The sequence below is a fragment of the Canis lupus genome, chromosome 4 (assembly GCF_011100685.1).
Source record: "Canis lupus familiaris isolate Mischka breed German Shepherd chromosome 4, alternate assembly UU_Cfam_GSD_1.0, whole genome shotgun sequence".
NCBI classification, from domain to species: domain Eukaryota; kingdom Metazoa; phylum Chordata; class Mammalia; order Carnivora; family Canidae; genus Canis; species Canis lupus.
The window spans coordinates 23,479,542-23,507,490 of NC_049225.1; the positions used below are offsets into that span (position 1 = coordinate 23,479,542).

Genomic DNA, 27,949 nt, shown 5'->3' on the forward strand with positions numbered 1-27,949 from the left:
TGGGAAAAGCAGGACATAGGGTTTGACCTCTGCTCTGCGGTACAGACGTATTTACTGGCACATATACAATATAGATTGCACGTAGATTTGCAATAATACCAAGAATCCTTCTACATTGTTCCTGGTTCTCCCTTCAGATCAACCCCCCGCCCCAGTCCCACCCTCTCTGGGGTCTTACACAGGAAGGAGAATAAGGGGAACATGCCCCCCACCATGCATCTGCCGCTGGGACTGCATCTGGGAATTTTTTGAAAAATGACTCCCAGAGGAAGAGTAATCAGAACATCGCCAGTGGGTGGTGTTTATAAAGTTTTTATTTTCTGTTTTCTTAAAAATAACATTTGATTTCCTTTATGCATGTGTGGCGTGTACTTGTTTCCTTAGGCTGAGTAATAGGCAGATAAAGACAACACGAGGCGGGGTCCCCAAGTGGAGGGGGGGCTGGGGGCAAGGGCCTGGGGGCACAGGGGAAAGGGAGAGGGTGGGGTGACTCACGGGACGCTTGAGTGCCCATCAATGCACATACACGGTCTAACACTTTGTTTTTCGATTTTTTTTAAGACATCTAAAATTACTGAAAGATACGATTTCAGCACTTAAATATACAGACGGAAATCCAAGCACTTGAACACAATTCTTAACTCTAAGCTCAGTTATTGCACATCACACAATTTTAAGTAGGCTTCAGGCTATAAAGCAGTTTGCTCTGCTTGCGACTTCCTCGGGACGTCTCGAGTCTCCTTCTGTACCCCCAGTGTCTCTTCCCTTTGACCCCCGCCAGCCCACAGCCTCACGATGGTGCCATTAGCCATTCGTCCTCCCCAAGGGCTGAGGTGTGAGGCTTTGGTGAAATGGAGGAGTCCCATGCGGGTCCCAAGGGACCCCACCCACTCAGAGGTGAAGTTGGAAGCAGACAGAGCTCATGAAAGGCGCAGGGGTGGCCGCTAACACCAGGTGGGCTGGCGTGGGGCAGGAAGTGTGACCACCGACCGCGAGTGGTCACAGCACCAGTGGGACAACGGGGGGCCGTCGTGATGTCGCGTGCTACCCTGTCCACTTCGCCTTCCTCTTCCTCCTTCCTGAGCTCGGATGCCGCGCCTCCTTCCCCATCACCCTGAACCCTCTGAGTGGTCTCTCAAGGCACATTTGTTCTCCCCGACTCCAACCACCCCATCTTAGACACGTACCCATCTCTCCTGGCGCCCCTGGGTGAGGAGGCCGGGGCGGCCAAGGACAGCTCCAGGGCCAGGCGAGAAACTGCTCTTCCCTTTGTGGGGAGCTCTTTTCAACAGAGCCCTCCTCCCACTGCCCGCCTAAACCAGGGGAGCGGGGATGTCGGAGCAGGGGGACATGGGAGCAGCTGGGTGGCAGGTGGGCAGGGCGGGAATCCCAGGAGCCAGGGAAGGCCCACCCTGCCACTTTGCTCTCGAAAGACCTGCAGCTTGTTGGACAAGAAGTCACTTGGAGGCTGTCAGCCCACTGGGAACAAGGTGCTATGTCTAGCTCTTGGGGAGGGGGGACCCTCAGTGTCAGAAAGTGGGGTGAAAAGCAGTGCGGGGGCTTCAGAGACAGGGCAAGGCTGGACCCCCGAGTCCCACCGGGGTCTAGTTCAGCGCCTTTTGCTTTCTTTCTACAACATATTTACAAGGTCATAAGAAACGTGCACAACCAGAAGACCCAGAGACACAGGGAGAGCATGTGCCCCCAGGAGGGGAGGGTGACAGTGAGAGAGGGGTGCCCCTTCCTCTGCGCCCCCTTCCCACCCTGCAATGCCCCAGCCTCCTCAACAGATGCTCCCAGTGACAGTTCCAGAAGCCTCACTGGGGCAGAGGGACGAGACGGACAAACTCCAATCCTAGCGAGAGCAGGAAGGTTCAAGTAGCTCCCAGAGAGGGGGGGGCAGCGGCTTAGAGCAGAGGGTGGGCCTGAGCCCAGGCCAGGGGGTGGGGAGAGGGAGGAGGGCTGGGGGGAGCGGACGTGGGGGTCTAGGACAGCGTGACACTTAGACCTGTGCTGCTGGGCTGCCGAATGCGAAGCGGCTCGTGGGGCTAACTGCGGTTTTGCTATTTTCCCCAGGACAGGACTGGAAAGATGTTGACTCCGGGGCGCAGTACAAGGGGAGACTGGCTGGGGTTCCTCCAGAAGGTCCAATAGAAGCCGGGGAGGGCCGGGCTGGAGCCCTGTCCGGGGAGCCTCGGCCCGGGGCCCCCACCACAGCAGCCCGCCCAGCACACGGGCACCCCTCCCTACATTCCGGCCCCCCGGGGGGTGACCCCCCCAGGCTCTCACACCCGGTCACACGCATACAGCTGCTCACACCCACTCACGCTCACTCACACACGCACTGCGCTCACCATGCACAGAAGGGCAGCAGAGGCCCAGGTCCAGGTTAGAAATTCTTCACCAAGGGTGTTAAGAAATTTGCTTGGGAAGGAGGAGAGAAGGGAACAGAAAACAAAACAAAACAAAACATGGGGCACCGTCTCATCCATCCTGGCTCCCGCCTGGCAAGGAGATTTGCAGAGGAACAGGGAGGTATGGCCTCAGATTCTGGTTGCCCCGGTCCTGGCCCCTGTGACTTCACCACTCCTGAACACTTCACACTTCTGAACACTTTGGAGCCTGGAGAAGCCACCGGAGCAGCCTCAGGGGACCCTCCGAGGGGTCAGAGGGGCACCCCAGGTGCTGGGAGGGGAAGGGAAGGAAGCGGGCCTGGTGCCATCCTCTTGAGGAGAGATGGGGAAAGCTCATGGAAGTGGAGCTTTTCCCAGCTTCTCCTTCCCCGCGTCTCAGGGACAACCTTCCCATTGGTCTAGATGGTGGGTGCACACACACACACACACACACACACACACACACACACCCCTGGCTGAAACCCAGCCTCTTCACCTGCTGCCCCATCCTGAGGTGCCCAGAGCGGCCCAGGGGACCAAGGGCAGTGCAGCAGCCCTGCAAGGCCCAGCAGAACCCACCTGCATAACCACGGCCCACTGCCTCCAAGGGAACGGCCCAGACCAGCGCCCCCCTCACCCCGCCACCCTGAGGCCCACAGGAAGGGGCCAGGCTGTTGAAGGGCCTGGCATTCAGAGCTCCCGCCAGGTCTGCAAAGGCAGACCCTTCCTTCCTCCTGACTCTGCTCCACCCCAGCAGCTTGGCAGCAAGGCCTTCCCCTGCCCCAGCTTCAGCCACCCTTGCTCACGCAGGTCTGGGTTAGGAGAGCAGTTTCTCTAGTGCTGGGGAATCCAGCAAAGGGAACGGGCTCACTGTAGCAGGTGTCATCACCCCCATGTCATCAGAGGCTGGTGGGCGTGTCCCAGCCAAACTGACCCAGCTCCAGGAGGAGCCCAGCTCCAGGAGGACCCCAGCCAGCAGACAGCTCCCTGCCTTCCCTCCCTTCTGCAGTGGGGACACCTACGGAGCGAGGTGGGAGAGGGCAGGCACGGGCAGGAGGAGGCAGGGCTGGGGGAGCCAAGGATGTCAATCGAGACAAGAGACCCCATTCAGGGCAACCCAAGGGGGTCGGGACAGGGGTGGATGAGGCTTGGGGACATGGCAGGGGGCAGCTCATTTCATCAGTTTTGACCTTGTGGTGTGTGTATGTGTGCTCTGAATGTGTGTGCTTTAAAACCAACAATACATGGAAAGAAAACAACAAGGAGGTTTTGGAGCAGTGTGGACCAAGGACACACTTGACAGCGCATGCCACACTCACACACATTCACACGTCCTGGCCATATACGTCGCACACGTGCCATGCACACTCACGCATCCAGTCCTCCCCGCTGGAGCCAGGGTCCTTCCAACTGTATATTCCGGATCCATGCGGAAGCTGCCTGCTTCTGTCCAGGTCTTTGCTGGCCTGTCTCCCCCGGCCACCGGCACCCTGGCCTGCCGTGGCCCCCCCGAGAGCCATCTACCAGATGTAGCCTCCATCGTCGGACTCGCCCGCCTCGCCTTCTTCCTCCTCAGCCTCCTCGCCTGCTTCCTCCGTCTCCTTCTCCTCCTCGTCCTCCCAGCCGACACCACTCCCAAAGTCACCTGAGAAGCCCACGATGTCATCTGTGAGGGGAACAAGCCGAGGGGCAGGTTAGGGCCCGGCTAGCCGCCTCCCTGGAGTCCTGTGGCACAGAGCAGCTCTGCCCCCTGTGAGCCCTCCCAGCTGCAGGTGTGGGGTGGGGGGGACCCATGCTGCCACCCTTACCGCAGTCGGGGCTGCCGTGCGTGCGGGTGCCTGTCAGCTCCAGGCCCAGCTGGTCCACACACCAGCAGTCACCACTGCTCTGGTCACACTGCAGCTTCCGGTAGTAGCCGTCCTCATCACAGCTCGGGATGAAGATTCCTGAACACAACAGGCGCCCCCAGCAGGGTCAGAGCAGATGCCTTGAGGTGTGAGCTCTTCCGAGAGGTGGCCCTGGAGCCTGGGGCACGCATGAGCAAGCGCCCAGCCCCCACCAGAGCCCAGCCAGCCCAGGTAGCAGCCTCCCAACGAGCCCAGGGCTGGTCGCTGGCCCTTCTCCTGGCTGGACTGATTGGAGCCAAAGATAAGCCTGCCTCCCTGATGTCAGAGCACTCCACACCCCAGCTCCTGCAGCTGCTCCTCTGGCCTGGCTGTCCTCTGTCAACAGTGCCCAGGCCTGTCCTCTCAGCCTCAGGCCCCACTCACTTTCCCTCAGGCCCTGGAACCGCGGCTCCTCTGTCCACCCAACAGGCTGCTTCTGAGAGCACCGACCCAGCAGGGACGCGGCCCCCCCGGGGAGGTGGGTGAGACACACACAGAAATGACAATTCCAGGCACTATGGGATGGGTGCCCCGAGGCCCAGTGAGTACACTCAGGGAACACAGGCCGGAGAGGACTGCTTCTGGGAGGGACGAGTGCGGCTTCCTGGCGGAAGTAGCACTAATGCCCATCCCCAAAGGCCACTGGGCTCTCAGTCAACAGGCCCTGTAGGGTGGTTCCAGCATTTGATCCCATGTACCAGTTAAATACCAGCTGCACTCAAGGAGCTACAAGGCCCTATGTCATCCGCCTCTTGGACGTCTGTCCCCTCAGCCACCATGATCCAGCCACATGGGCCCTTTTTCTCTGTTTCTCAAGAACCTTGAGCTTTGTCCTGCCCTTGGCTGGCTCGTTCTCCTCTTTCAGGTCTTCCTTTGAACACCAGCTCCCCTAGGGGCCTTTGCAGACGCCCAGGCTAACCTCTACCCACTGTGCTCTCCCTCAGCACCGTACATACGCAAGCCACAGTTGGTAGCTCTGTCTTTTTGGCATGTCAACCCGTGTGTTGTGTTCTCCCAAGCAGCCTGCGTGCTTTCTGAGACCAGGGACCAACCGTCTTGCCCATCAGTTCTGACCTGGGCCGGGTCTACTGTCCTCTCTGGGGCTGGCACTCGAGTCTGAGGCAGACACGAACATCTGCCGTGGAGGGGGCTCACCTGAGTTTCACATACCCCTGCTGAAATGAATTGAATGGAAGGTTCTAGGAACCTTCTGCTGTCCCATTCTCCAGGCCCAGAATGGATGAGCACAGAATTAGTGCTTAGCACACACTTATTGAAGGGCTGGTTGGGATTGTCTGTCCCACCACGAGGGTAAGCACAGGAAGGAAGTTCGCTTCCTGTCTTCCTAGGCAGGGCCTGCTCTGGACTCAGCGTCTTCCATAATGCCCGGAGCCTGGAGTCTCTGGGCCTCAGGGGGACCCTGGAGCACCCCCGCCCCCACCTCCCACCTCCTCTGAGCCCCATCCAGCCCCCTCACCTGGCTTCTTCTTGGAAGCCTCCTGGATCTGGATGCGCTCCAGCTCAGCCAGGCAGGGAGGCTCTGTGGGGAGAGAAGCAGCCTCTGATGGGGGCCATCCCATGGTGCTGGCAGGACTCACAGAGTGGCCCCCAAGGCTTAGAAGCCCAGGCAGGAGGCTCTGCAAGATGAAAATACCCAGGCTTTGATTTGAGGAAGCCCCACGGTGGTAGTGAGATGCACAGAGCCCTCCAAGTTCCCAAAAACTGACATAGGAGCTCTGCAAGATTAAAACAAAACAAAACAAAACAAACTCTGACTGGGGGAGGCCATTTCATGGCTGTGCCATAGGCTGACGTGCCCCAAGAAGCCCAAGGCTCCCTGAGGATGTTGGGAAGTCTTGGGATGAAGACACAGGATCCAGAAGAGGAGGTGGAGTGCATGGATTCCCCAGGGGAGAGGCCCAAGGAGAAACGTAAGACCAGAAGTAAGAAAGTTAGACAGAAGCTCAAAAATAGGGGTGCCCAGGTGGCTCGGTGGGTTAGGAGTCCAACTCTTGATCTCAGCTCAGGTCTTGATCTCAAGATCATGAGTTCAAGCCCTGTGTCACGCTCCACACTGGGCATGGAGCCTACTTTTCCTTTTTTTTATTCATGATAAGACATAAAGAGAGAGAGAGAGGCAGAGACACAGGCAGAGGGAGAAGCAGGCTCCATGCAGGGAGCCCGACGTGGGACTCCATCCCGGGACTCCAGGATCACGCCCTGGGCCGAAGGCAGGCGCTAAACCGCTGAGCCACCCAGGGATCCCCTGGAGCCTACTTAAAAAAAAAAAGAAAAAAAAAAAAAAAAAAAAAGAAGAAACCCAAATGTAACTGCAGCCAAATCTAACTTGCCTGTCACCTTGAGAAGTCCCCAGCCCTTCCCAGCCAGTGGCCCTGGCTGACTGTAAAATGAGATCAGTCCCCAGCCTCCTGCCCGAGGAAGCTGCTGTACAGAATCAACAGAATGAACTTCAAAGGCCTGGAAGGTGAAAGCACCAGGAGGCGGGGCAGGTGGGGGCCCTAAAAGTGATGGAGACACCATACCCTAGAGGATGGATTTGTGATCTAGATGGGGCTCTGCATCCAGATTTTCTCTGGTCACCCTCACAACAGCCTCCCAGGCAGGTGTTATCTCCCAAATTGGATGAAGAAACTGAGCTCAGAAAGATTCGGTGCCTTGCCCAGGGTCCCAAACCAGCCTGCGGTGGAGCCCTAGTGGACGGCTCAGCCTCAGGCCATGGACGCCGTACTGCCTCCACCACAGGAGAGAGCGAGGCGGGAACTAGGAAGAACAGCGGAGGCAGAGCACCAGGGCCTCCCCTACCTCCCAGGCCAGACAGTCGGCTGACCCCCAGGGACCTCAGTTTCCCCACTGATGATGACTGCTGCCTGGCCTGGATGATCTCGAAGCACATGCCCAGCTCTGCTTCAGGATATAGAAAGCTAGCAAATGATGCCCTATCTCTAAGGCTGACAATCACAGATTTGGGGCAAATAATGTGAGACATGCCCAGAAGTGGCATCACTGAAAAGCGAATATAGCTTCAGCTTTAGGACCCAGCAGCCCTCTCCAAGACCCCAAGGGGCTCTAGGAATTTTCCATTTTTACTCTCCCCAAAGTGCATATGCTTCAGGACCCACAAAATCTGGATCACCGAGGAGCTTGGCAAGGAATGGAGCTAAAGTGCTGGTTTTCCTGGGCTCCAGGAGGTGTGGAGCTGGAGAGGGCAGGGAGCAGGTGAGCTGGGCAGTGGGGGTGTAGGGGGCGGGGCCAGCCAGGGGCCACACTCACTCTCCCTCCAGAAGCAGAAGCACCACTCAGCGGTGGAGACGCGGCCGTCCTTGTAGGTGTCGCAGGAATTGAAGAAGGGGCGGATGCAGACCTCATACTTGTCCAGGTTGATGGCGGCCAGCTCTGTCTGGTCCAGGAAGAGGTCGGCGCTGGTGTCCAGCTTGGAGAACATCCAGCCAATGGAGTCCTTGCAGCTGGCCCCCAGGCTCTTGTCCAGCCCTGGGGAGAAGGCCAGGTTCAGGCACGCCCAAGGTAAACCACCCCATCCATCTGTCCACGCATCCTTCCACCTCTCCATCTGGCCAGGGTCAGGGTCAGGGCAGCTCAGAATGTAACCGGGGGAGTGAGAAACTCAAGTGTGGCCGAAGGTCAGTCCCTCTGCCTCTACATAGGGCTGCACCCAAGCTATTCAAAAGCCTGTCTGGAAGGCCCTTCAGGAAAGAGAATTTCTTGCCTTCTCTTGGTTCCCCATTTTAGGGTTTAAGCTCCTTCCACCCACTTTGAGAAGTTCTTCCTGTTAGCTAACCAACTGCCTCCTGTCTGGTTGAAGCCACCTTCCCCTTGTTCCGGGGCTAGGTCCTTCTGGAAGCTCAGGGTCTTCAGGAGGGCGCCCCAGGCAGGCTGGCCCCGTGCGCACCCATCTCCCCACCACCCTCCCTCCTCCCAGGCAGAGCAAGCAGCTTCTGTACCGCTGGCCAGGTTGGCCCCACTGCCGGCCGAGCCATTCTGCTTGGCGTTCTCATGAAGGAGCTGGAACCAGTCTCGCAGCCGGTCCCCCAGGTCAGCCAGGTCTTGACCTGTGCAGGTCTCTAGAGTCAGCAGAATGGGGAGAAAGGCATACAGGGAAAGGCAGGGTGAGGCACAGCATGGTCTCAGCTTGGGGTGCTGCCCTCCAGGCCCAAACCCGGGCGGCGTTCAGGAGGGAAGGGGAGTGAGAAACCAAAGAGAAACCAAAGACTCCTTCCCCCTTCCTGTCCTCTCCCATCTTCCTCCCTGCTCAGTCCCCAGCGCTGAGACCACACAGCACATGCTCCCTAAACTTGAGGCCCAAGCCCCCCAGCTCCATGGGTCTTCAGGCCTGTCCCTGTTCTTCCCATTTCTCCCATCCTGCTCCTAGCATCCCAGAGCCCTGAAGGAGGCGGCCCAGGAGATGTTGGCGGTGAGGCCTCCCCAGCCCCCCTCAGTACCTGGCTTGCCATCGGTGGTGGAGAGGGAGGCCTGCTCTGTGGGGCAGGGGCAGGGGCCCTCACATCTCACGGTCAGCTGCTTGCTGCTCAGGCACGCCTGCTGCTCCAGCTTACACTGCACAGAAGAAAGGTCGGGTTACGTGATTGGGGCGGGTGCTCACCATGGCTACTTGTAGCTGGGGGCACTCGGAGCCTACCAAGCAGCCAATCTGACGGGAGGTACAGCACCCGCAAACAGCCTGGAGGGCCAGCCCTCCTGGTCCCTCAAGGGAGTGTGGGGGCAAAGGTACACGGTGTTGCAGGGGCAGCAGACCCAGAAAGGGGTTCCCAGGGATTCAAAGGCTCCCAGGAACCCCAGTCTACACTAGCTTAATGTCTCTGCACACTTATCTTTCCCAGGACACCAATGTCCCCACACCCTCCACCCCCCCAACCCCCTCCCCCCCATTGAGCTGCCCATGGCCCCTTCCTCCTTGCCCTCAGGCCTATCTTCCCTCTTACCACAGTCCCTCAGTCCCTGGGTAACTGGCTGCCGGCCCCTCCTCAGGGGTCTTCCCATGGAGGTTACCTCCGACGGGCTCTGGGCGACAGCTGCCGCCTCAATGCTAACATCTGCCAATTCTCCCGCCTTTACTAAGAGCCCCAGCTGTTTGCTGACGCCAGCACCAGCCCTGCAGAGGGTCTCACCCACTCCCTGCCCTTCAAGTGCTTGCCCCGGTCCTGTGTGGTTCACCCCCGTGGGATGATGGCTAACAAGAAGCTGTCGTAGGGTCTTATATGATCTCCGCTGGTCGCTGACAGCTCCGTGAGGGTCAGCAGAGAACTCAGAGGGATGCCCACGGCCACGGGGCTGGGAAGATGCCCAGGGCCACGGGGCTGATGATGCCCCCCTTGGCGCAGACGGCTCCCTGACCTGGGAGGGCAGCTTCCTGCCTGCAGGGGGCCTGTGGGACAGGCTTGCCTCCTCCTCTCCCTCCTGCCTCTGCAGGGCCAGCCTCTGGCTGATTCTCTCCCCTCCCCCACAGCATGGGGCTCATAAACCTGCATCTCACCCCAAAACCCTAAGATTGGGTTCCTAAGCCCCAGAACCCAACAACCATAGCCCATAGCGCCCTCCCCAAACCAAGCCACTCCCCACTCCTGGTTGCCAGCAGAAGCATTTGCTAGCAATCATTTGCTAAATGAGCACCTGCCTTTCTATGGTACTTTAGAGTTTATAAAATGCTTTCGCGAATGTCTCATTTAACCTTCAGAAAAATCCTGTAAGGTAGGGATTCGCTCCCCCCAACCACCATTCCCTCCCACATGGTTGTCTCCCGGAGGATTATCTTCTTCTGCCCCAGAACGCCTGGTGCTTGCTGGCAAACACCTTCCTCTCTGGGTGGAAATCTGCCTGCGGAAAGCTCCATCAGTCACCCAGCTCCCTGACAACTGGGTGACAAGGCTCTTTCCTTCCAGAGCCCTGGGTACTTGAGGACCTGCCTCACTTACTCTGACTCGCAGTTACCTGCCCAGCTGCGTCTTCCAAGCCCCACTGCCTACCTGCACCTGCCTCAGGCTGGGGGCGGGGGGGGGCACGGGGCAGGGTCTGCTTCCGACTCTCAGGGAGCTCCCCACCACCACCCTGTCACCCCAGGGCTCAGGTGTCCCTTCTATGGTTGACCACACTGCAAGCAGTGACCAAGCATTTCTAGCCCTGTGTCAGCACTGGGAGCCCCACAGGAGGCTCTGGTTGTCCTCTCTGCTCTCTATGGCTTCAGATGTAAACCCAGCCCCCCATCCCACCCTCCCCACCTGGGCCCAGGGATCCTCACCACTGAGCTGTAAGTGTGGCCATCAGAGCCACAGACTGAGGCGAGTGGGGCCATGTGGCAGGGCTTGCAGATGGTGTCTTTGTTTCCAGGGAGCTTCAGGGTGGGCTGCTTGATCCTATGGGAGGATAGGGATAGGGAGGGCACAGGGGTAGAGGTGAAAATGAATGAGGGACACAGAAAATGAAGGTTCCAACAAGAAGCTGGCCCTGGTGATCTACAGCACATGCAGTCTCCTCCCTGCCCCTGCCCACCCTCCCCACCAGCCCCAGCCAGATCCTCCTCTGGCTCAGAAGGGTGGATGGAACCAACTGGGCAGGGTACAGACCCTCAGCTTCCCCTTCCCTGTGGTTACTGAGTCCAGGGGGGGCCTTCAGCAACTCCAGGTCTGAGTGCAAGATTTGAAAAGGAGTTGCACCTTGCATAAGGGGTCACACCAAATCAGAGGTTGCAAACTGATGGCCTGCAGGCCACATCTGGCCCAGAAATTCATTTTATTTGGCCACCAAAGGTTTTTTTGTTTTGTTTTAAAAGATTTTATTTATTTATTCATAAGAAACAAACAGAGAGAGGCAGAGACATAGGCAGAGGGAGATGCAGGCTCCCTGCAGGAGCCCGATGTGGGACTCATTCCCAGGACCTTAGGATCATGTCCTGAGCCAAAGGCAGATGCTCAACCACTGAGCCACCCAGACGCCCCAAGCAACCAAAGGTTTTTGTCTTTGAGTTATTCACCAACATTTACAAAATGTAAGAGTTCACGGAGAAACATGGATTCCTAGAGAGAAAGGAGGGAAACAGGACCTTCTCCAGGGGTCTTGGATCCTGGCAGGTTTTGTCCTTGGGCTGGAGCTAACACCTTTCCCTGCTCTACAAGCCTCAGAAGCTATGACCTTAAATATTTCATTAAGTCGTTGCATGTCAGAGCTGGAAAGAATCTCAAACTATCTGGGCCAACCTATTTGTCTTATGGATATGGACCCCGAGTCCCAGAGAGGAGAGATGCCTTTCCCTGAGTCCCACACTGCTTGGTGAATGATCTCATATAGCGTGGTAGTCTTAAAGATGTCTACAGATTCTTTGACACTCCTCCATTCAAAAGATGAAGCGTAATTCTCTTCCCCTAGAGACTTGCTTCTAACAAAGAGAAGTGACAGAAATGACAATGTAGACTTCCGAGACTAGATTGTAAGTGACCTTGAGGCTTCCTCCTTGTTCTCTCTCTCCTCTGGATGCCTCGCTTAGGGGAAGCCAGATGCCGTGTTGTGAGGACACTCAAGCATCCCTATGGACAGAGGTCTATGTGAGTAGAAGCAACGGCCCCATGAGTGAGCTCAGAGGTGGATCGTCCAGCCCCAGTCCAGCCTTCGGATGATGCAGCCCTGGCCAGCATCTTGACTGTAACCTCATGACAGACCCTGAGACAGAATCATCCAACAGAACCACTTCTAGATTCCTGGCCCTCAGAAACTGTGTGAGATAATACACTTGTCTTAAGCACAAAGTTTTGGGGTCAGTCGTTTTGCAGCAATAGATAACTGCCACATAGGAGACACTCAAGCAAGTCCTTGCTATTTAAGCATGCCCCCAAGCTCCCCAACACCCCAAGCTCCTCACCTGTGCTCTAGCTTCTTGCGGCTGATGCACATGGCCCTCTGGTAGCCCTGGGCGATGCACACCTTGTGACGGCTGCACTTAACCTTCTGGCAGGGGTCCTTGGTGGTGTCCAGGGCTGCAGGGACACAGGACCAGGACACAGGTCACCTGGAAACCAGTGCCAGAGAGCCCAGGAACCCCAGCCCCACTTCTAGGCTGAGAAGCTCCTCTCTCCAGTAGCCCAGAGCTCCAAACCCCCACTTCCATTGGAGCCTGGCTCCCACAGAGCCTCCAAGGCCATGGTTGGGTCTCAAGTCTCACGGGTGTCAGTCATATTCCCTTATCTGGGAGGGGCATGACATTACCTTCATCTCCTTGCTGATTGTCCTCCCAGCTCTTGATGTAGTCATCCTAAGAAAGGACAGAGAGGTAGGGAAGAAACGAAGGGCCACCCTTGAGCCAAGGCTCAACTCCACAGCCAAGAGGGAAGAAGGCTGGACCACAGCCCCCACATGCTAGTTGCTATCACCTCCGTGACTGCCCAGACGACCCCTGGCCACCTGGGCCCTGCCAGCTGCCTCCCCCAGAACTGTATCTCCCTAAACCCTTATCCAGAATCCCTTCCAGCATCTCCCGTACGTTCCTGACCCCCACCCCCACCCCCCATCATGCTGGGAGCTGCGGGAAAGAGATCGGGGAGAGGGTGCAGAGGGAGAATAGAGGAGGGTGGGGTGTGGGGCTGCATAGGGACCATGCACAGTGGGGCCCCCAGCGGTACTTACCTCCACCTCCTGGGGATCAGGAAACAGCAGCAGCAGGCCACAGGGAATGGAAGGAGAGGAGAGAAGGAGAGATGGGGACTTTAGTGTGTTGCCCACTCTCAGATCACGTGGTCCCAGTGCTCCACAGGCCTCATCATGTGACCATGGGCACTGGGCAGTGGTCCCTGATGGCTCTGGTCCTCTAAGCTCTATGGCCTTCCATTGGAGGCCAGTATTCCTATGTCTTCACTACAGGGAGCATTGTGGGCCCCCCAGGGCTGGCTTTCAGAGCACTAGAGTGAAGCCCATGGCTTTGAGAGGGTGAGGCCCATCTCTCCATTGCCCTGGCCCGACCATTAGGACAGCCGTGGAAGGGACGCATACCGCCCAGAAACAGTGATCCTTAGGCCTGTGCCTCAGGTGTCCCTGAAATACCACTCCCTCCCTCCCTCTGCCAGGGACCCTCCCGTGTCAGTCCCCTCCCCTACCACCTGCCACCTGCCACCATGTGAGTGGGACAAGAAGGAGGGCCTCTCTTCCACTGCACAGGAACTGTTTCTCACTCAGGGTCTGACTCTCTTGTAGGGTTCAGATCACCACTGAGAGAAAGGGGGGCCACAGTCCCTTCTGATGTCCCTGGTTTCCTCACCACAGTCCAGCTGCAAATCCTCGGATTTATAGGATCCTGAAAAAGCCCTCTGAGGCCATCTGGTCCGGCCTCCTGTGTGTGCAGGAGGGGCCAGAGCCCGGACAGGACGTGACCCACCCCAGATCCCGGTGTCTCAGAACTGGGGTCTCCTAACACCCCAGCACAGATCTCTCTTTTGGCGACAGCACACCATCTCCAAGACCTCAGGCACCTAGAGACAGCTCCCTGCCCTGCTCCAGCCACGAGGGCCTCCCCTGGGCCCACGAGCCCACTGAGGCCAGAGGCAGAGCAGCTCACACCCACCTAGCTCCCTGGCACTAAATCCCCTGCTCCCTCTGGTTTCCCCACGGTCCTCATGGGGCAGAGGCAGCTGCTGCAAGCAGCGGCCAGCTCCCAGGATGCTCCTGCTGGAAGCTCCATCAGGCAGGCAGGGAGACGGCTTCTCAGGGCTGGAATCCGGCAGTGCAAGCAGCCAGCTGCCAGCCTCCTCTGCACGGGGCTCGGGGGCTGGGGGTCACACGCAGCTGCACCCTTCATCCTGAGTCCCTCCCACCCAAGCATCAGAGCTGTGCAGGGATGGGAGGCAGAGGCCACGCTGTGGGTGGGGGTGGGAGGGGTCTGGAGAAGACAGCACCCACACGGGGGCTGCAACAAGCACAAAGGAGGGCACCCATCGGTGCTTTGAAAGCCCAGGGGCTCCGGGCCCGCTGACATCTCTCCTGGGAATTGACAGGCATCAGAGGAACAGGCAGGGATAAAGGCCTTTATCATCACGGCCTCCTGGGCAAGAGGGCAGTGGGCATCAGACCAGGTAGAGCACGCAGTGGCCGAGCGTGTCCTTGGGCATGTGCTTCTGCACACACGTGTGCACTCACGAGGGCCCCGGGCGCACACAAGCACACCCATGGGCACATATCCTAAAGCGTGTCTATGTGCAGGTGTGCCAATCCCATCTGGGAGCACGTGCACATATGCACACACACGTGCGAGGAACAGTACACACTGGGTGTGCACAGGAAACAAGGACACCTCGAGGCAGCTCACCGAAGGCCAGATGGTTTCTATCCAGAAATGAGGTTAACAAAGCCCACTTCTGTGAGCAGCCCCCACTTTTCACACTTGGGCGTCAAACCCTCCCCCCACCACCTCGGCTTGGCCTTCTTGGCTCCTCGCAGAGAGAGGGAGGGTGAGGCAGGGCTGGGGAGGGAGGGGGGTGCAGCCCTCTCCCCAGGAGGGCTCAGGGCACTGGCTCTGCTCTTCCTGGCTTGCTCTCAGGGTGTTTCTGTCCGCTTCCTCTCTTTCTCCCTCTCCTTCGCTTCACTCGGCCCAGGCCAGCCCCCAACCCTCCACAATACGTCCAAAGGCCCTGGCTCCCAGGAGAGAGGGAACAGCCAGCCAGGGAGGGGGCTGAGGGAAAGAGAGGGCCCCAGGGTCATGCAGTGCCCCCACCCCCTAACCAGCACACCTTGGGTGAGCACTTTGACCTTTAGGAGCTCAGGACCTAGCTCCTGGAACTTGCCAGAGATTAAAGATTGTGTCCACGGGGTGCCTGCTGTCTAGAAAGTGCTCAACTAATAAAAGCTGTTAGGGTAGAAGAGACCAAGGACTCCGGGTGGAGGAGCAGGATACGGGCAGGGAGAGGCCCCAGGAGGAGCCCCTGCAAGCGGAAAAGACAGAGTTCCCTGTTCCCCACCCTAGGGAGAGCAGAGACCAGTGGGGAGTGAGAACAGCCCTGAGGCATCCCTCGGGGAAGGGGGACAAGGTCTTGTGGGCAGCGTGGGGGCAGACAGAGCCCAAGGACACATTTAGGGGCCTCTGATGTCAAGTGTGGGCTAGCACCATCTATAAGCTGAAAAGGAGGTGTCTGTTGGCAAGTGTGAATGATGCCTTTCGATGCAATGGTGTCTATTTATGGCACCCAAGTGGGCTTATTAGCAGTTGTGACAAATGGTCCCATAAAGGCATGAAGGTCTTCTCAGGAAACAGGGGGCCTGGTTCTGTCCTGGCTCTGCTGCCGATCGATCACGTCCTCCCCCGAGAAACAAGGACTCGGAAGAGCCCATGTCCAGGGCTCTGGAGCAAGGGCCAGGCCAGGGGGAGGGTGGGTCCTAGGCTGAGATCCACATTTCTGGACAATGGAAGAGCTCGCCTGTTTTACCCAGTGGTTTCAGCAGCCGTGACCGTCCCTGCGCCCAGCAGTGCTCAGCACAGCGGTCCTGCTGTGAAGCAGGCAGGACCCGCAGGATCAACCACATAGAAATGGAAGAAACTGAGGCCCAGGGAGGCAGAGCAACCGGCCAAGGGTCAGAAGACAGATGAAGAGCCGAGCCAGGACTCTGTGGATGACCCGGCAAGGGCAGGCGAGGCCTCTCTCACTCGGGGAGGAACCATCTGGCACTGAGAAGGGGGTGCTGGAGAAGGGGGGAGGGCTTTGCACCCAGAGAGGGTTCTAAGCTTGGCTCACTGCATCCTCGGCCATGACAGGCCTCCTCTGTGCCACGTGGATGTCGGCAATGACCCCACATTAGAATCACCTGCAGAGCGTTTTAAACTGTCCGTTGCCCCAGGACCACCGGAGCCCCGTGGAGCCTTATGGGCCGTAGAGCTGGTCCAGCTCCCAAGGGTGCTGAGCCGCCGTCAGGGGTAGAGTCCTGCAAGCTCTGCATTAGGTCCAACACTCTCCTCATCTCCTCTGGCATCCTCACCTCTAACGTAGGGCCTCGGGGAGGAAAAAGAGCAGCTCCTCCCTCCCTCTCACACAAAGCAGATGCTCAGTGTGCTGACTCACTGGAACTAGGGCTCCCGGCCTTCTGCCCCGGAACGCTCATCACAGCACCCTCTCTTACAGGAGCAAGGCGAAGGCTGTCCTTAGCATCTCCACATCCCGTCCACCCCACCCCACCCAGCTCTCTCCAACCACCCCCCGCACCGCGTCCCCCTCCCACCTTGCCAACCCCAGGCTCAGTCGGCTGGGTCTCCCTGTCGTTTGTCCTCCACTCCACCGCAGCTGCAGGGATGCTTCCAGACACAATCCCTCCTGAAAACCCTTCACTGAATATACCTCATTCTCATTTTGAAAAAACATCTTAAAGGTTAGTAGGTAAAAAGGATTTGTAGCAAAATGTTAAGGGTGATTTGCTCTGGGGGATAGGAATACAGAGAACCTTGATGGCTTTCTGCCTTTTTCCAAGTTTCCAAATTTTCTACAATGTGAACATGTTCTACTTTTTTTTTTTTTTTTTTTAATTTTTAAAGTGAGCTCTAGGCCCAACAGCAAGCTTGAACTCACAACCTCAAGATCAAGAGTCACATGCTCTACTGACTGAGCCACCAGGCACCCCAGTGAACATGTCTTACTTTCTAATGAGGGGAAAAAAACTATACTAAATATCTATTTTAAAAACCCTCAGTGGTGGGACACCTGGGTGGCTCAGTGGTTGAGCACCTGCCTTCAGCCCAGGGCGTGATCCTGGGGTCCCGGGATCGAGTCCCACATCGGGCTCCCTGCATGGAGCCTGCTTCTCCCTCTGCCTCTCTCTTTCTGTATCTCTCATGAATAAATAAATAAAATCTTAAACAACAACAACCCTAACTGGTTCCCTGTTACCTCCAGAAGAAAGTCTATCTTTTCCCGATCTGTTCCTGGTCATGCCAGCCCCTGCCAGCAGAGGCTTCAGCATGCTCAGACCTTGGCACGGCCTCCTTCCTCAGTGGGATGCCTGCAGTGTGCCTGCATCCAGCTTCTATTCAAGTCCTGCATCCAGGACTTCTACTCATTTTCAAAACCTGGCTTGGGTATCATCTTCCCTAACGCAGGCCCATACCTGGTTTCCCCTCAGGCCAACTGTAGTGGGTGGTTTATTACTGTCCCAGTTACAACCAAGCAATGCCGTTGCTTCTGCCCTATTTAGATGGCCTGTTCCTTGACGGCAGACACCATATAAAATTCATCCATCTAGGGATCCCTGGGTGGCGGAGCGGTTTAGCGCCTGCCTTTGGCCCAGGGCATGATCCTGGAGACCCGGGATCAAATCCCACGTCGGGCTCCCGGTGCATGGAGCCTGCTTCTCCCTCTGCCTGTGTCTCTGCCTCTCTCTCTCTCTGTGACTATCATAAATAAATAAAAAATAAAAATAAAAAATTCATCCATCTATGCCCAGCACCTAGTACATAGTAAAAATACTGCTAATAACAGCTAACATCTTTTCAGCAATTACCACGTGGCAGGCATTGTGCTAAGCACTTTATATTTATTGGCTCAGGTACTCTTTTTTTTTTCAAGATTTTATTTATTCATTTGAGAGAGAGAGGGCATGAGCAGCAGGGGAGAGGTAGAGGGAGAGGGAGAAGTGGGCTCCCCACTAAGCAGGGAGCCTGATGCAGGGCTGGATCCCACGACCCCAAGATCATGACCTGAGCCAAAGGCAGATGCTTAACCAACTGAACCCCCCAGGTGCCCCTCAGGTACTCTTTACAACAACCTTAAGAGAAAATTGCTATTATTATCTCCATTTCTCAGATGATAAAATTGAGGCTTGGAGAAGTGACTTATACAAGATCACATATCAATTGCACAGCAGGATACTGACATCCCCAGAACCCCGATTCCAGAATCTGTGTCCCTAACCAGGACTCCGTACTGCTCCATAAATCCAATGACTTTAGAAGATGAGGAAAGTCCTAGGCCAGGAGCTGGACCCAGAGGTCCAATCCCAGCTCATGGGTGGTTCCTCCCACCACACCAGCTCTGCTCCAACCCCTAGGCAGGGAGCCCTATAGGCAGCAGAGGGGCTGGCAATGGTGGGGGAAGACACCTGGACATGGCCTTCTCCAGGCATTTCCCAGAAACCCCTTCATAAGCCCCTGGTTCGGCTGGTTTGGAGCTAACCCATCTCCTGCTTTGATCTCCACGGCTCAGCTCGGTTGCCATGGAGACGGGGCCCACTGTGCCAAGCTGGGGGAGAGATGGCGGTAAGTGCGCAGGCCTAGCTGGGCTTAGGGGGCACATGCTGGGTGTTTCCAAGCGCTGTTTACTTCCTGTCATTTTAATTAGCACCCAAATCACCCGCTCACTTCACAGCTTGAATTAACCCAATCTCTCCCGGCCTCTCCATCTGCTGAGGAGGACGGGATCTGCAGTGAACACAGGAAAAGAAGAGCAGCTCCACCCCCCCACCCCCCCACCTCCCCACCCCCCCGCCGCAGGCCCAGATTTATTGGACTAAAAAGCACCTGGGCAGATCTCCGCCTGCCTCTTTGCATCATCACAGTGTGATGGGGAGACAGACCCCCAACATGGAAGCAGGGCACTGGGCCCCTGTTTGGCCTTGCCGCTGACTGCCAGCAAGCCTGTAGTCTCCAATATGGCCCTCGCCGAACCCCACCTCCCTTGTCCATGAAACGGGATGACTCCCTGCCTTCCTCCCTGAGCTGCTGAGGGACCGTGCAATGTCTCAGAGGGCTTGAGAAACTGTGAGGCTCTAGACTTTCAAAAGCCACAAAACAGGACCCCTGAAGCCTGGGTTCTCTGGCACACACGGTGGGAGCCTAGGGGAGCAGGTGGGCCAGAGGCACTTTGGGGTCTCACGGCCATCAGGGGCCTCAAATATAGGCTTTTGACATTGTCACCAAATGAGGCAGAGGCACACTGCCAGGACTAGAAGATGTCCATCATGAGACTTTAAATAAGGCACAACTTTTGTAACCTTGTTATGGCATTTCTTCATTTTTTTTTTTTTTAATAGATTGAGAACCTTGGGCAACCTGGGTGGCTCAGCGGTTTAGCGCTGCCTTCAGCCCAGGGTGTGATCCTGGAGACCCGGGATCGAGTCCCACGTTGGGCTCCCTGCATGGAGCCTGCTTCTCCCTCCGCCTGCGTCTCTGCCTCTCTCTATCTCTCATGAATAAATAAAAATCTTAAAAAAAAAAAAAAAAAAAGATTGAGAACCTCTAAAAATGGAAGTGGGCGAGGCCTCTCTCAACCTCTGAAAGGCCCTGTGCCTGGCAGTATTTTTGCCTCATTCCTCAGGTGAGGGAGCCTCCAGTGGAGCCCGGTCCCCTGGAGAAGGCCCAGGAGTGGGGACATTTGGGGCCGGGGCCTGTCCCGTCCGTCCCTGCCAACAGCCAGCGGAGCCCGGAGTGAGGAACCCAGAAAGGAATGAGTGGGGGACAGACCCGGCCGTCACAGGCCCATGCAGAAGGCACCTCGAGGAGGCAGTGGCTGGCATGTGGAGGACATGGAAGCAGGGGCAGCCGTTTGTTACATATTTGTTCCTCTCTCAGAGGGAGTAGCAGAGGCTGTGCGTCACGCCTGCACAAACAGAGGGAGACAGGCATGGGGGAGACTTCGCGGTCTCCACCTCCTCTCCCCTTGGAGGAATTTCCTTCGAGGGCAAAAATGTGCTTATCACTCCCAGCAAGCCAGGGGCCCCACCTGGCCTCAGGTATGAAAGCAGCAATGCCCTCACTCCACGGGCTCAACCTCTCCACTACTCGGGGCATCTCGGTCATTCTTCTGTCCCTGGGTTTCTGGTTCTAGGCAGCAGCCCCAAGAGTCCATAAAGGGCAAAGAACAGGGGAGGGATCCAAGGGAGACGGGACCTGGAATTCTGAGTTGCCTTGAGACCGTGTTTTCCTTTCTAGGACAGGAGTGGAGGAAGGATTTAAATCCCAGGGATCTCTGTGGAACCACAGGCACAGTATGGGGAAAGAACACCGACCGGGCTGAGAAGGGAGAGGGGTCCTCGGGTGGGACTGCATCTCCATCTAGAAAACAAAGGAGCTTGGGTTTTAGTGCCGCTGGGGCTGCACAGTTCTGCTCTCTCTGCTCTTCCAAACCGAGAACTCAGAGGATAGGGCCACAGAGCCTTAATAAATTCAGACTCCAACCTGTGCCAGGGAAGGAGAGACAGGGGAAAGGCCAGAGGTTTGCATCCAGGCAGAGGTAAGACACTGGCCAGGCCTGGCTTGTCCTTCCAACTGAGTGAAGTCTTGACCTCCTCTCTGATGTCAGGAAAGAGAGCACAGGGGCAGGATGCCCTGCCTCGGGGAACCTGTCCTCACTTGTGGAGTCCTGTGCTTACCCATTCCCAGGTCTGATAGGTGGATGGATTGCTCTGTAGGCATGCTGAGGATGGGTGAGAGGCTGGGAGGGGAAGCTGGCTGCAGTCAGGCCCAGGCCCACAGGTCCAGGGGCTGAAGGACAGGGAGGAGACAGTCTTCCTTCAAGATTTCATTCACTTCCTTATCCTACAAATGAATCATTGGAGAGTCAGGGTGCCAGGGTTCTAGTTTGACTGTCTCAACCTTTCAGGGTCCAGAGAGAGAAAGAGCTCTCCCCAGATCACAGGATGAGTTAGTTGAGATCCTTTCTGGAACATTCCATAATGTGTGCATTTATACTGAGTGCCTACTGTGTACACACACATACCCTGAGTAATGCTCTGCAGACAGGGTGGTAAGGTACACAGCAGTCTATCCCCAAGGTCCTGCCCTCAGGGGCATAACCATGGGAGGAATGCGATAAACACACATTAAAAATACCAGTCGGAGCACTCTTTAGATACAAGCCCGTAGCGTAAGTGAGGCCACGAGGCAGCACCAACGTGTGCCAAATGACTTTATGGCGAATAAATACAACAGGAACCCTGAGGAAGGAGCTAAGAGGCTATCCCATTTCAAGAACCACATCACCCTACCTCCCGCAGCTGGGCCTAGGTGTGCCCACCCAGGTGAGCTCCGGGGGTGTATCCACGCCCAGGCCTAGGCACTTAGTTTCCCTGTTCACAGCCCAAAGAAGACCTATGTTACACCTGCAGGGAAACCTATACAGGGTAGGATGACTATTTCCTGGTGTTTGCCCCAAGATGCCATTAGGCCCCATTTCTCAGCTTTCTCGGACTCTGGCTAATGCATACCCGACCCTGATTTGGTCACAGGTACTTCCTTGGGAGCAAAAAGATAATCCTTCCTGAAACCCCAAGACGGTGCTGCCCAGCTTGTGGAAGGGGTGGGGTGGGGTGGGTGGTCTGTCTGAGGGTGAAGGGGCTGTTGACTGGCTCTAGTGCCATCTTCCTGGAGCCATGGAAGGATAAGGGCTCTGTAGATGCTTCTGTTTAGTCAGCCGATTAAACCAATAGGAAAATCAAGGGCCGGAAATGTGAAGTGGCTCTCACAAGGTCACACAGGTAGTTCTGTCCTCTCATGAGGAAGACAGGCTGAGTGTTCACCCACGGCCCTTGGGGCATGGGGTAGGTTAGGGCTCTTTCAGTCTTCCAGACAGCCTCTGACCTCCTGGAGAATGAGCGGGGGTGGTGGTGATCTTCTCCCCTCTTCAGCCTGCCTCGAAGGTGAGAGGACCATACGACAGCCTCTCCAGGCAGAGTGCTCTTCTCCCCTCTCTTCCCAAGGCTTGGAGCCCTGCCGGGTGTTCAAGTGTCCCTCACCATGCTGACACGATTCTAGGAGACGCCAGGCCCTCCAGTTGGGAGAGGATTCAAAATCAGAATGGAGAAGAGGAGGCCAGCGAAGGACTCACCCTCCCATCCCCAAACCCCAATTATGGAATCCATTCTGACCCAGTTTGGGGTTCTTCTCACACACCCACACTTATTCACAAACATCTGTGCATCTCATTCCCACACTTGCATTGGTTTAGGTGTGTGGAATGGGGAGACGGGAGGGGTGGTGATGAGGGAGCCCCTTGGTGGCTAAAACTTGTTACTGGCTTACTTGGCAATCATAAAAATGTGAGAATCATGAGTAGCCCGCAGGCTCTACTTCACTGGGCCAGCGCCCGTGACCAAGGTGAGGCCCCTCGTGCACCGGAGGTGCTCAGATCTGCACTGAATGAGCGAACAGACATCAATGTCCTTCTCCTGGAAACTGAGGCACGGTGCGGGCTAGCCCCAGAGATGATGGTCCATCTGGTAGTTGTCTGCGGAGCTTGGGGCTGGGGAGTCCCGCCTGAAATGGATGCCCTCCAGCCCTGTGACAAAATGCCTCCACATTGACCCATTTGTTTTAGTGTCCTAGCCTGAACCGATACTCGGAGAGGTAATGTGACGTACCTGGCATCACGTGGCCAGCCAGTGGCAGAGCCCAAACCTGCACCCAGGCCTTCCAACTTCTGGGCCGGAGCTCTCCCAGCACACTGAACTCTCCTGGGTACAGAGCTGCCTTTGGGGTGTGGCTAGGTAAAGCAGTGGGGAGCAGGCTGCCGAAGACACGGAGGGCTCTGGCCCACCAGCCAGGGCAACCTTGAGGCTCACAGGGCGCAAGCTAGGGTAGAGTGTTCTTCGGGGCCGACTCTTCCTTCCCATTTGTCACAAAGGTTAGGCCTAGAGGGCCCTGAGAAGCAGAGCTGAATCTGATGACCTGGATTCAAATCCCAGGCCTGGCACTTACTAAGTAAGATATTCAACCCTGGGGTACATTACTTAACTTCTCTGCACCTTCATTTTTTCAACCATAGAATGCCTGGATCACGAAGAAATGGTAAATAGCTCCCAGGTTGTCGAGGAGCACAAGAGGCAATGCTTATCAAGGGTTTACTGCAGGGACCGGCAGATGCAAGCACTCACTACAATCGGTGATTCAACATACGTTAACTGTGTGCCTCCTGGGGGCCAAGCACTGTGCTAGACGCCCGTAAATATCATTAAAGTTTAATGGAAGTGGAGTACAAAGTAGGGAAGAGCCAAGAAGAAAAAACATTCCGTGCTGCTAGTCGGACTCTTGGAACCTGCCCGGAAGAATGCTGTGTAATGGGCCTGTCTCCTCTCTCGGGTCCATCTCTCTCTATGAAGCGCTGGATGCTCTGTTCTGAAGACCTGCAGTAAGATCGCACCCCCCCACCCCGCACCCCCGCCCAGTTCTGCAGGGAGTGAATCCGGAGATAAGAACACTTGGGGAGCAGGCCTCTGAAAAGCCCAGGCCTGCCCAGGATAGGGCACAGCTAGATCACAACCCCCACCTCCTCTGGCATAAGATTCTCTCCTCCCTGGCAGCAAGACACTGGGCAGTAGAGGAAATCTACCCAAGCACAGGATGTGAGAGCCCTGCACCCACTGGAGGGGAGGATTACTCTGCTGGTAAATCCTGCCTCCCTGTAATCCTAGCGCTCAGAGAAAGAATGCTAAACTGAACTCCCCTCCCCAACCAGCTCAGACCAATTCCATGTTGGAGCACTTGCCCATGCTTTCTTCCTCTTCTTCCTCTTCCTGACCTCTTCCACCTGACTCCCTCAATCCTCCCCCCGCCCCCTCGGGGCAGTCAGCACCATCTCATGAGACATGTCCCTCACCTGCAGTACTCACTCCTCCATCCTATGCCCCAAGAACACTACACTCCTCTCGCTTGCCTCCCTTCTGCTCAGGCAAACTGGGGGCCTGCACCATTTTGTGGTTATGAACAAGGCTCTGGTTCAACCTGGCAATGCCTTAGAGGTTCAAAAGAACTTCCATCTCTCCTTTGGATCCTTTGAGGATCCAAGGAGCATCTTTTCAAGAAAGCTAGCCTGATGAAATGTATATAAAGCCCTATGCTACTGTGCCCAACTAGAGGGCCTTCAGGCTTTAGAGTAGGAAGTGGGGCCTCTGCTAACAGAGGAGGGATGAGAAGTGTCTGTGGTCCTGGCAGAGTCCCTGTGGGCAGGGCCAGCACTGCACAACTCCAGGGGGCGCCATCACATTGTGGCACCTCTAAGAGTTGTGCAATGCAGTGGCTCTGAGCTAGCAGCCTCCTGCCCTTCTGCAGAAGCTGCCAATGGATTCCCCAGAGCCAGACCCTCTTGGCCTCCTTCTCACCTTGATCTTGTCTTTCTATAGCCAAGGCCACCCTAAATGGGGTTTTGGAGGGCATCTGTCCTATAAAAGCCCGAGGCCACCCAAATTAATACATGTCCTAAAGCTTTCCCTGAATCCTATGGAGTCAGGTCCTGCAGAACTTCAACTCTGGTGCCTTTCTTCTGATGGAAGGAAGGGGAGGATTGCATGGGAGGAAGGAGGAAATGATTGGCACCAATGCAGGGAGACAGGTGGGCAGCCTTGTGCCAGGGGGTCAAGCAGTCAGTCATGTATCCTCACCTACAGAGTTGGCTATTGGAAGCAGGTGGCTGAAGGGAGATGGGGAGGCATCTTGGTTTACCAACGTTTACCGTTCTGCTAAGCATTTCTTTTCCCTCTGACCTTCACCAGTCTTACTTTGGAAGATCAAACAGCCAGCTAGTCAGAGGGAGGCCTGGACCGGTGACACATGGATTCAGGATGGACCAGCCTGCTGCCGCCCCCTCGCTGCTGTGGCCGGGCTGCTTCCCAGGCAGCGGCGGGAGACTGCAGCTAATCTGTGCTGGGCCTGCAGGAGCCTCGGAAAAGGCCTTGCTGGGGCTCCTGCCTCCCTCCGCTGGACCAGACGAGGGTGGGGCAAACTGCCTAGTATAGGGCCCAGGCACCTGGCCGCATGCAATTCTTTCTGACCAATTCCAACCTACTGGTTAGACTTTGAAGAGAAACTGTCACTTGTCTCACACTAACAAAAAGATTCCTATCTCTGCCTTTTCCCATCATTTGGCTGGAGATCATATGAAGCATGTGTGTTTTAAACACATTTCTAAGGAACTTCTGGATGCATACAATTTAAGAGAAGATGAGGAAGGTCATGGTGTGGCCAGTGCTGTACCAGGTGGGTCTGATGAGGGAATGTGTCGAGTCAAAGGCAAGCACTGGGGTCGTGTTAGAAGCTTCTAGGTGCCAGAGCACTAGGCGGCCAGGACCAGCGCTCTTCTCCGGTGCATCCGTATCCGGCCCATCCTCCACCTCACACCCGGCCCCCCTTCGCCGGGTTCCAGCCACGCCCTCTGCTAACCGCCCCCCCACCCCCACCCAACTCCTACTTCCCCCTCCTGGGAACACAGCCTCCCGTTTCCCCTCTGATCTACAGGTGCTCGTAAACAAAGTGCTGCAGCAACCCGCTGGTCCGCAGCCGCCTCCCCAACCCCCACCGGGCTAAGTTCGGCCCAAGGTTAAGGCAGCGCCGGGGCAGGCGGCCCGTAGGGACCCCAGACCCAGCTCCTGGGCTCTCCCCTCTGCTTTCCAAGCCCACCGGGCTGCAGAGTCTTTCCTCCGGATCGGAGCTCCCCTCTCTGGGCCGGGCTCCCCCAAGGAAGGTTGGTCCTGGAAAGCCAGCCCCCGTGGGCTCGCAGCCACTCAGCATGCGGACCCCAGACCTGGCCCCGCTGGCCTCCCGGAGGTGGCCTCGGCCCCAATCATGGACACGCCTTTCACCGTGTCGCCTAATGAGGATAGCTAGGACGCCCCCCACCCCCAGCCCCAACTCAAAGCCCCAGCCGAGGGCTCTGTCCCCTTCCGTCCTCCCTCCCCCAAAGCCAAGGTGGGGACAGAGGGCACTGGCGCAAGGCGATGCTACCTAGCGGCCGGCCGCACCCAGACCTGCCCCTTCTGCAGTGCCCCGTATGTGGAGGCTGCAGCATCCACCCGGCTGGGGGCAGGCCTGGGGCGGGGGGGGGGGGGTCCTTTTCTGCCACCGAAAAAAGGAGGGGAGCCGGTCGGGGTGCAGCCGCAGCCGGGCCCCCACCCCGCGCGCCCTGCACCCCCTTGCCTCCCGCGCCCCTCTCCGCGCCCGACCTGCAGCGGGGAGCAAGTCCCCGCCGGGGCTGGCCCGGGGCGGCTGCGGGGCTTGGGGTCCCGGGCCGGGGGGTCGGGGAGGGGGCGCCGAGCTGCGCGGGGCCGGCCGCTGTGGACCTCGGTGCGGGCAGCCGCCTGGGCTGCGGGGCGGGCACCCCGGCTCCGCTCCGAGCCCCCCTCCCCGCACCCGCCGCCCGGCGCTCGCGGCCCTGCAGACTCACGTCTCGAAAGCGGTTCCAGTGCTTGATCTTGCCGCTGTACTGCGAGATGGACGACAGCCATTGCTCGTCCTCCATGAAATTGCCGGGGGTCTCGCCCTCCTTGAGCCCTTTGGCGTCGCCTTCGGCCAGGGCGGCCGCAGCGAGCAGCAGCAGCGGCAGCACCAGCCGCCCGCAGCCCGGGGCGCGCATCGTGGTCAGGGGCCGACCTGCGGAGGGGGCCGGTCTCGACTTCTGCAGTATTTTCGGGTCCTTCTTCCCACCCCGGGGCTGGCAAGCGGCCGCCGCCGTCTTCCTCCGCCCTCCTCCTGCGGCCCGACTCCGGTGACAGACGGAGAGTGTGGGTCGCGGCTGAAATGTGACCTGGTTAGGAGATGCACTTGTCTGCAAAAGCCCAGCGCTGGCCGCGGAGACGGAGAGAGAATCAGAGAGGCTGCGCCAGCAGGGGCCGTGTCTGTAACTGTAGCATCAGCATCACGTTTGACATCATCATACCTGGTTTAAAAAAAAAAAAAAAAAAAGGAGGGGGGTAGATTTCAAAGGGAAGCGCTAGATGAGAGCGCCAAACGCCCGCCAACCGCAGCAGAACCCAGCCCAGCCTAGCACTCGGGGAGTTGCAAACCAAGAAATCCAAATCCCGAGAAATGTCCCCGCTGTCTCTCCAAGGGTGGAGAGCCAGAAAAGAGGGCCCCGGGGTCTCCCCAGGGAAGATGGGAGGGGGGAGGATGCAAATCTCTCCATTTACAAAGGCAGTCAGGCTCAGGTGTCTAAAAGGGAATTTGGCCACAGACACTCTTTCTGTCTCCCCCTGCCTGCCACCCAGAGGGGTCTGTGCCACAGCCCTGACAGCTGGCTTCCTGCGAGTTATGGCTCTAACAGTAATGGGTGGCTTCCTTAAGACAAAAGCCATAGAACAACTGGCTGCCTCTGAACTATTGCTCCCCAGCTCCACATGCTTTTTAACAGGCAAGGCCTGAGCACTGAATGGCTGGTAAAAGAGGCAGATGTCCTCCTCCCCAGGCAGCTGTTTAAGGGCTGTCAACCCTTTTGTTAGCCCTTCCTAGGGCAACCCTAAAAGGCAACCGTCTGACCATTTCATCTGCCTCAAGGCTGCAAATATGTAAAAGGCACATTTGTTCCTGGTTTTGACTTCAAGTTGATTCTAAGAAGCCACTGGGGAAGGGCGTTGGGAGGGGAGGCTGGTTTTGTTTGAGGTGTTTAGGTTTTTGTTTAAACTGTGACCCTCATCACTGCCTGTAGAAATGTGCTGACCTACCAGTTGGGAAGGCTGGAGGTTGGGCAGTCCCAGGATCAGAGCAGAGATGGGGTGAGGTTTACATGACAAATAAACTGAAGAGGAAACATGGAGAATCTTACGGGACAAAACATAATGAACTTTTGGGACCTAAGCCCTAGATTGTTTTTATAAAAAGACTTGGCTGCTGTGGTCTCAAAGAAAAAAAAAATCAAAGGCAATGAAAAACATGATCTTAATCGGTAGGAAAAAACATAGGTT

General features: G+C 56.9%; 2 protein-coding genes across 2 annotated transcripts in view; both read right to left on the reverse strand.

The window, feature by feature from the left end:
* Positions 1 to 296: 296 nt before the first annotated feature.
* SPOCK2 (SPARC (osteonectin), cwcv and kazal like domains proteoglycan 2) lies at positions 297 to 26,861 on the reverse strand. The gene is made up of 11 exons (XM_038534274.1): positions 26,437 to 26,861; positions 12,947 to 12,955; positions 12,530 to 12,575; positions 12,186 to 12,300; positions 10,572 to 10,686; positions 8,758 to 8,872; positions 8,260 to 8,379; positions 7,571 to 7,789; positions 5,757 to 5,819; positions 4,202 to 4,339; positions 297 to 4,059 (listed from the first exon to the last, which is right to left on the reverse strand). The coding sequence occupies exons 1-11, from the start codon at positions 26,623 to 26,625 to the stop codon at positions 3,914 to 3,916; spliced, it is 1,275 nt and encodes a 424-aa protein (XP_038390202.1). The 5' UTR covers positions 26,626 to 26,861; the 3' UTR covers positions 297 to 3,913.
* Positions 26,797 to 27,949, reverse strand: part of ASCC1 (activating signal cointegrator 1 complex subunit 1) — a 105,573-nt gene continuing 104,420 nt past the window's right edge. Inside the window, exon 10 of the mRNA XM_038534276.1 lies at positions 26,797 to 26,928. Coding sequence (XP_038390204.1) covers positions 26,923 to 26,928 — 6 coding nt within the window. The 3' untranslated portion in view covers positions 26,797 to 26,922. The remainder of the gene's footprint in view (positions 26,929 to 27,949) is intronic.

Coding starts and splice junctions, on each gene's coding strand:
- SPOCK2 (XM_038534274.1), bottom strand. CDS start 26,625: ATGCGCGCCCCGGGCTGCGGGCGGCTGGTGCTGCCGCTGCTGCTGCTC. Junction 10,687..12,185: donor CGCAAGAAGCTAGAGCACAG/GTGAGGAGCTTG, acceptor ATCCTCCCATAG/GATCAAGCAGCCCACCCTGA. Junction 4,340..5,756: donor GGCTTCCAAGAAGAAGCCAG/GTGAGGGGGCTG, acceptor TGTTGTGTTCAG/GAATCTTCATCCCGAGCTGT.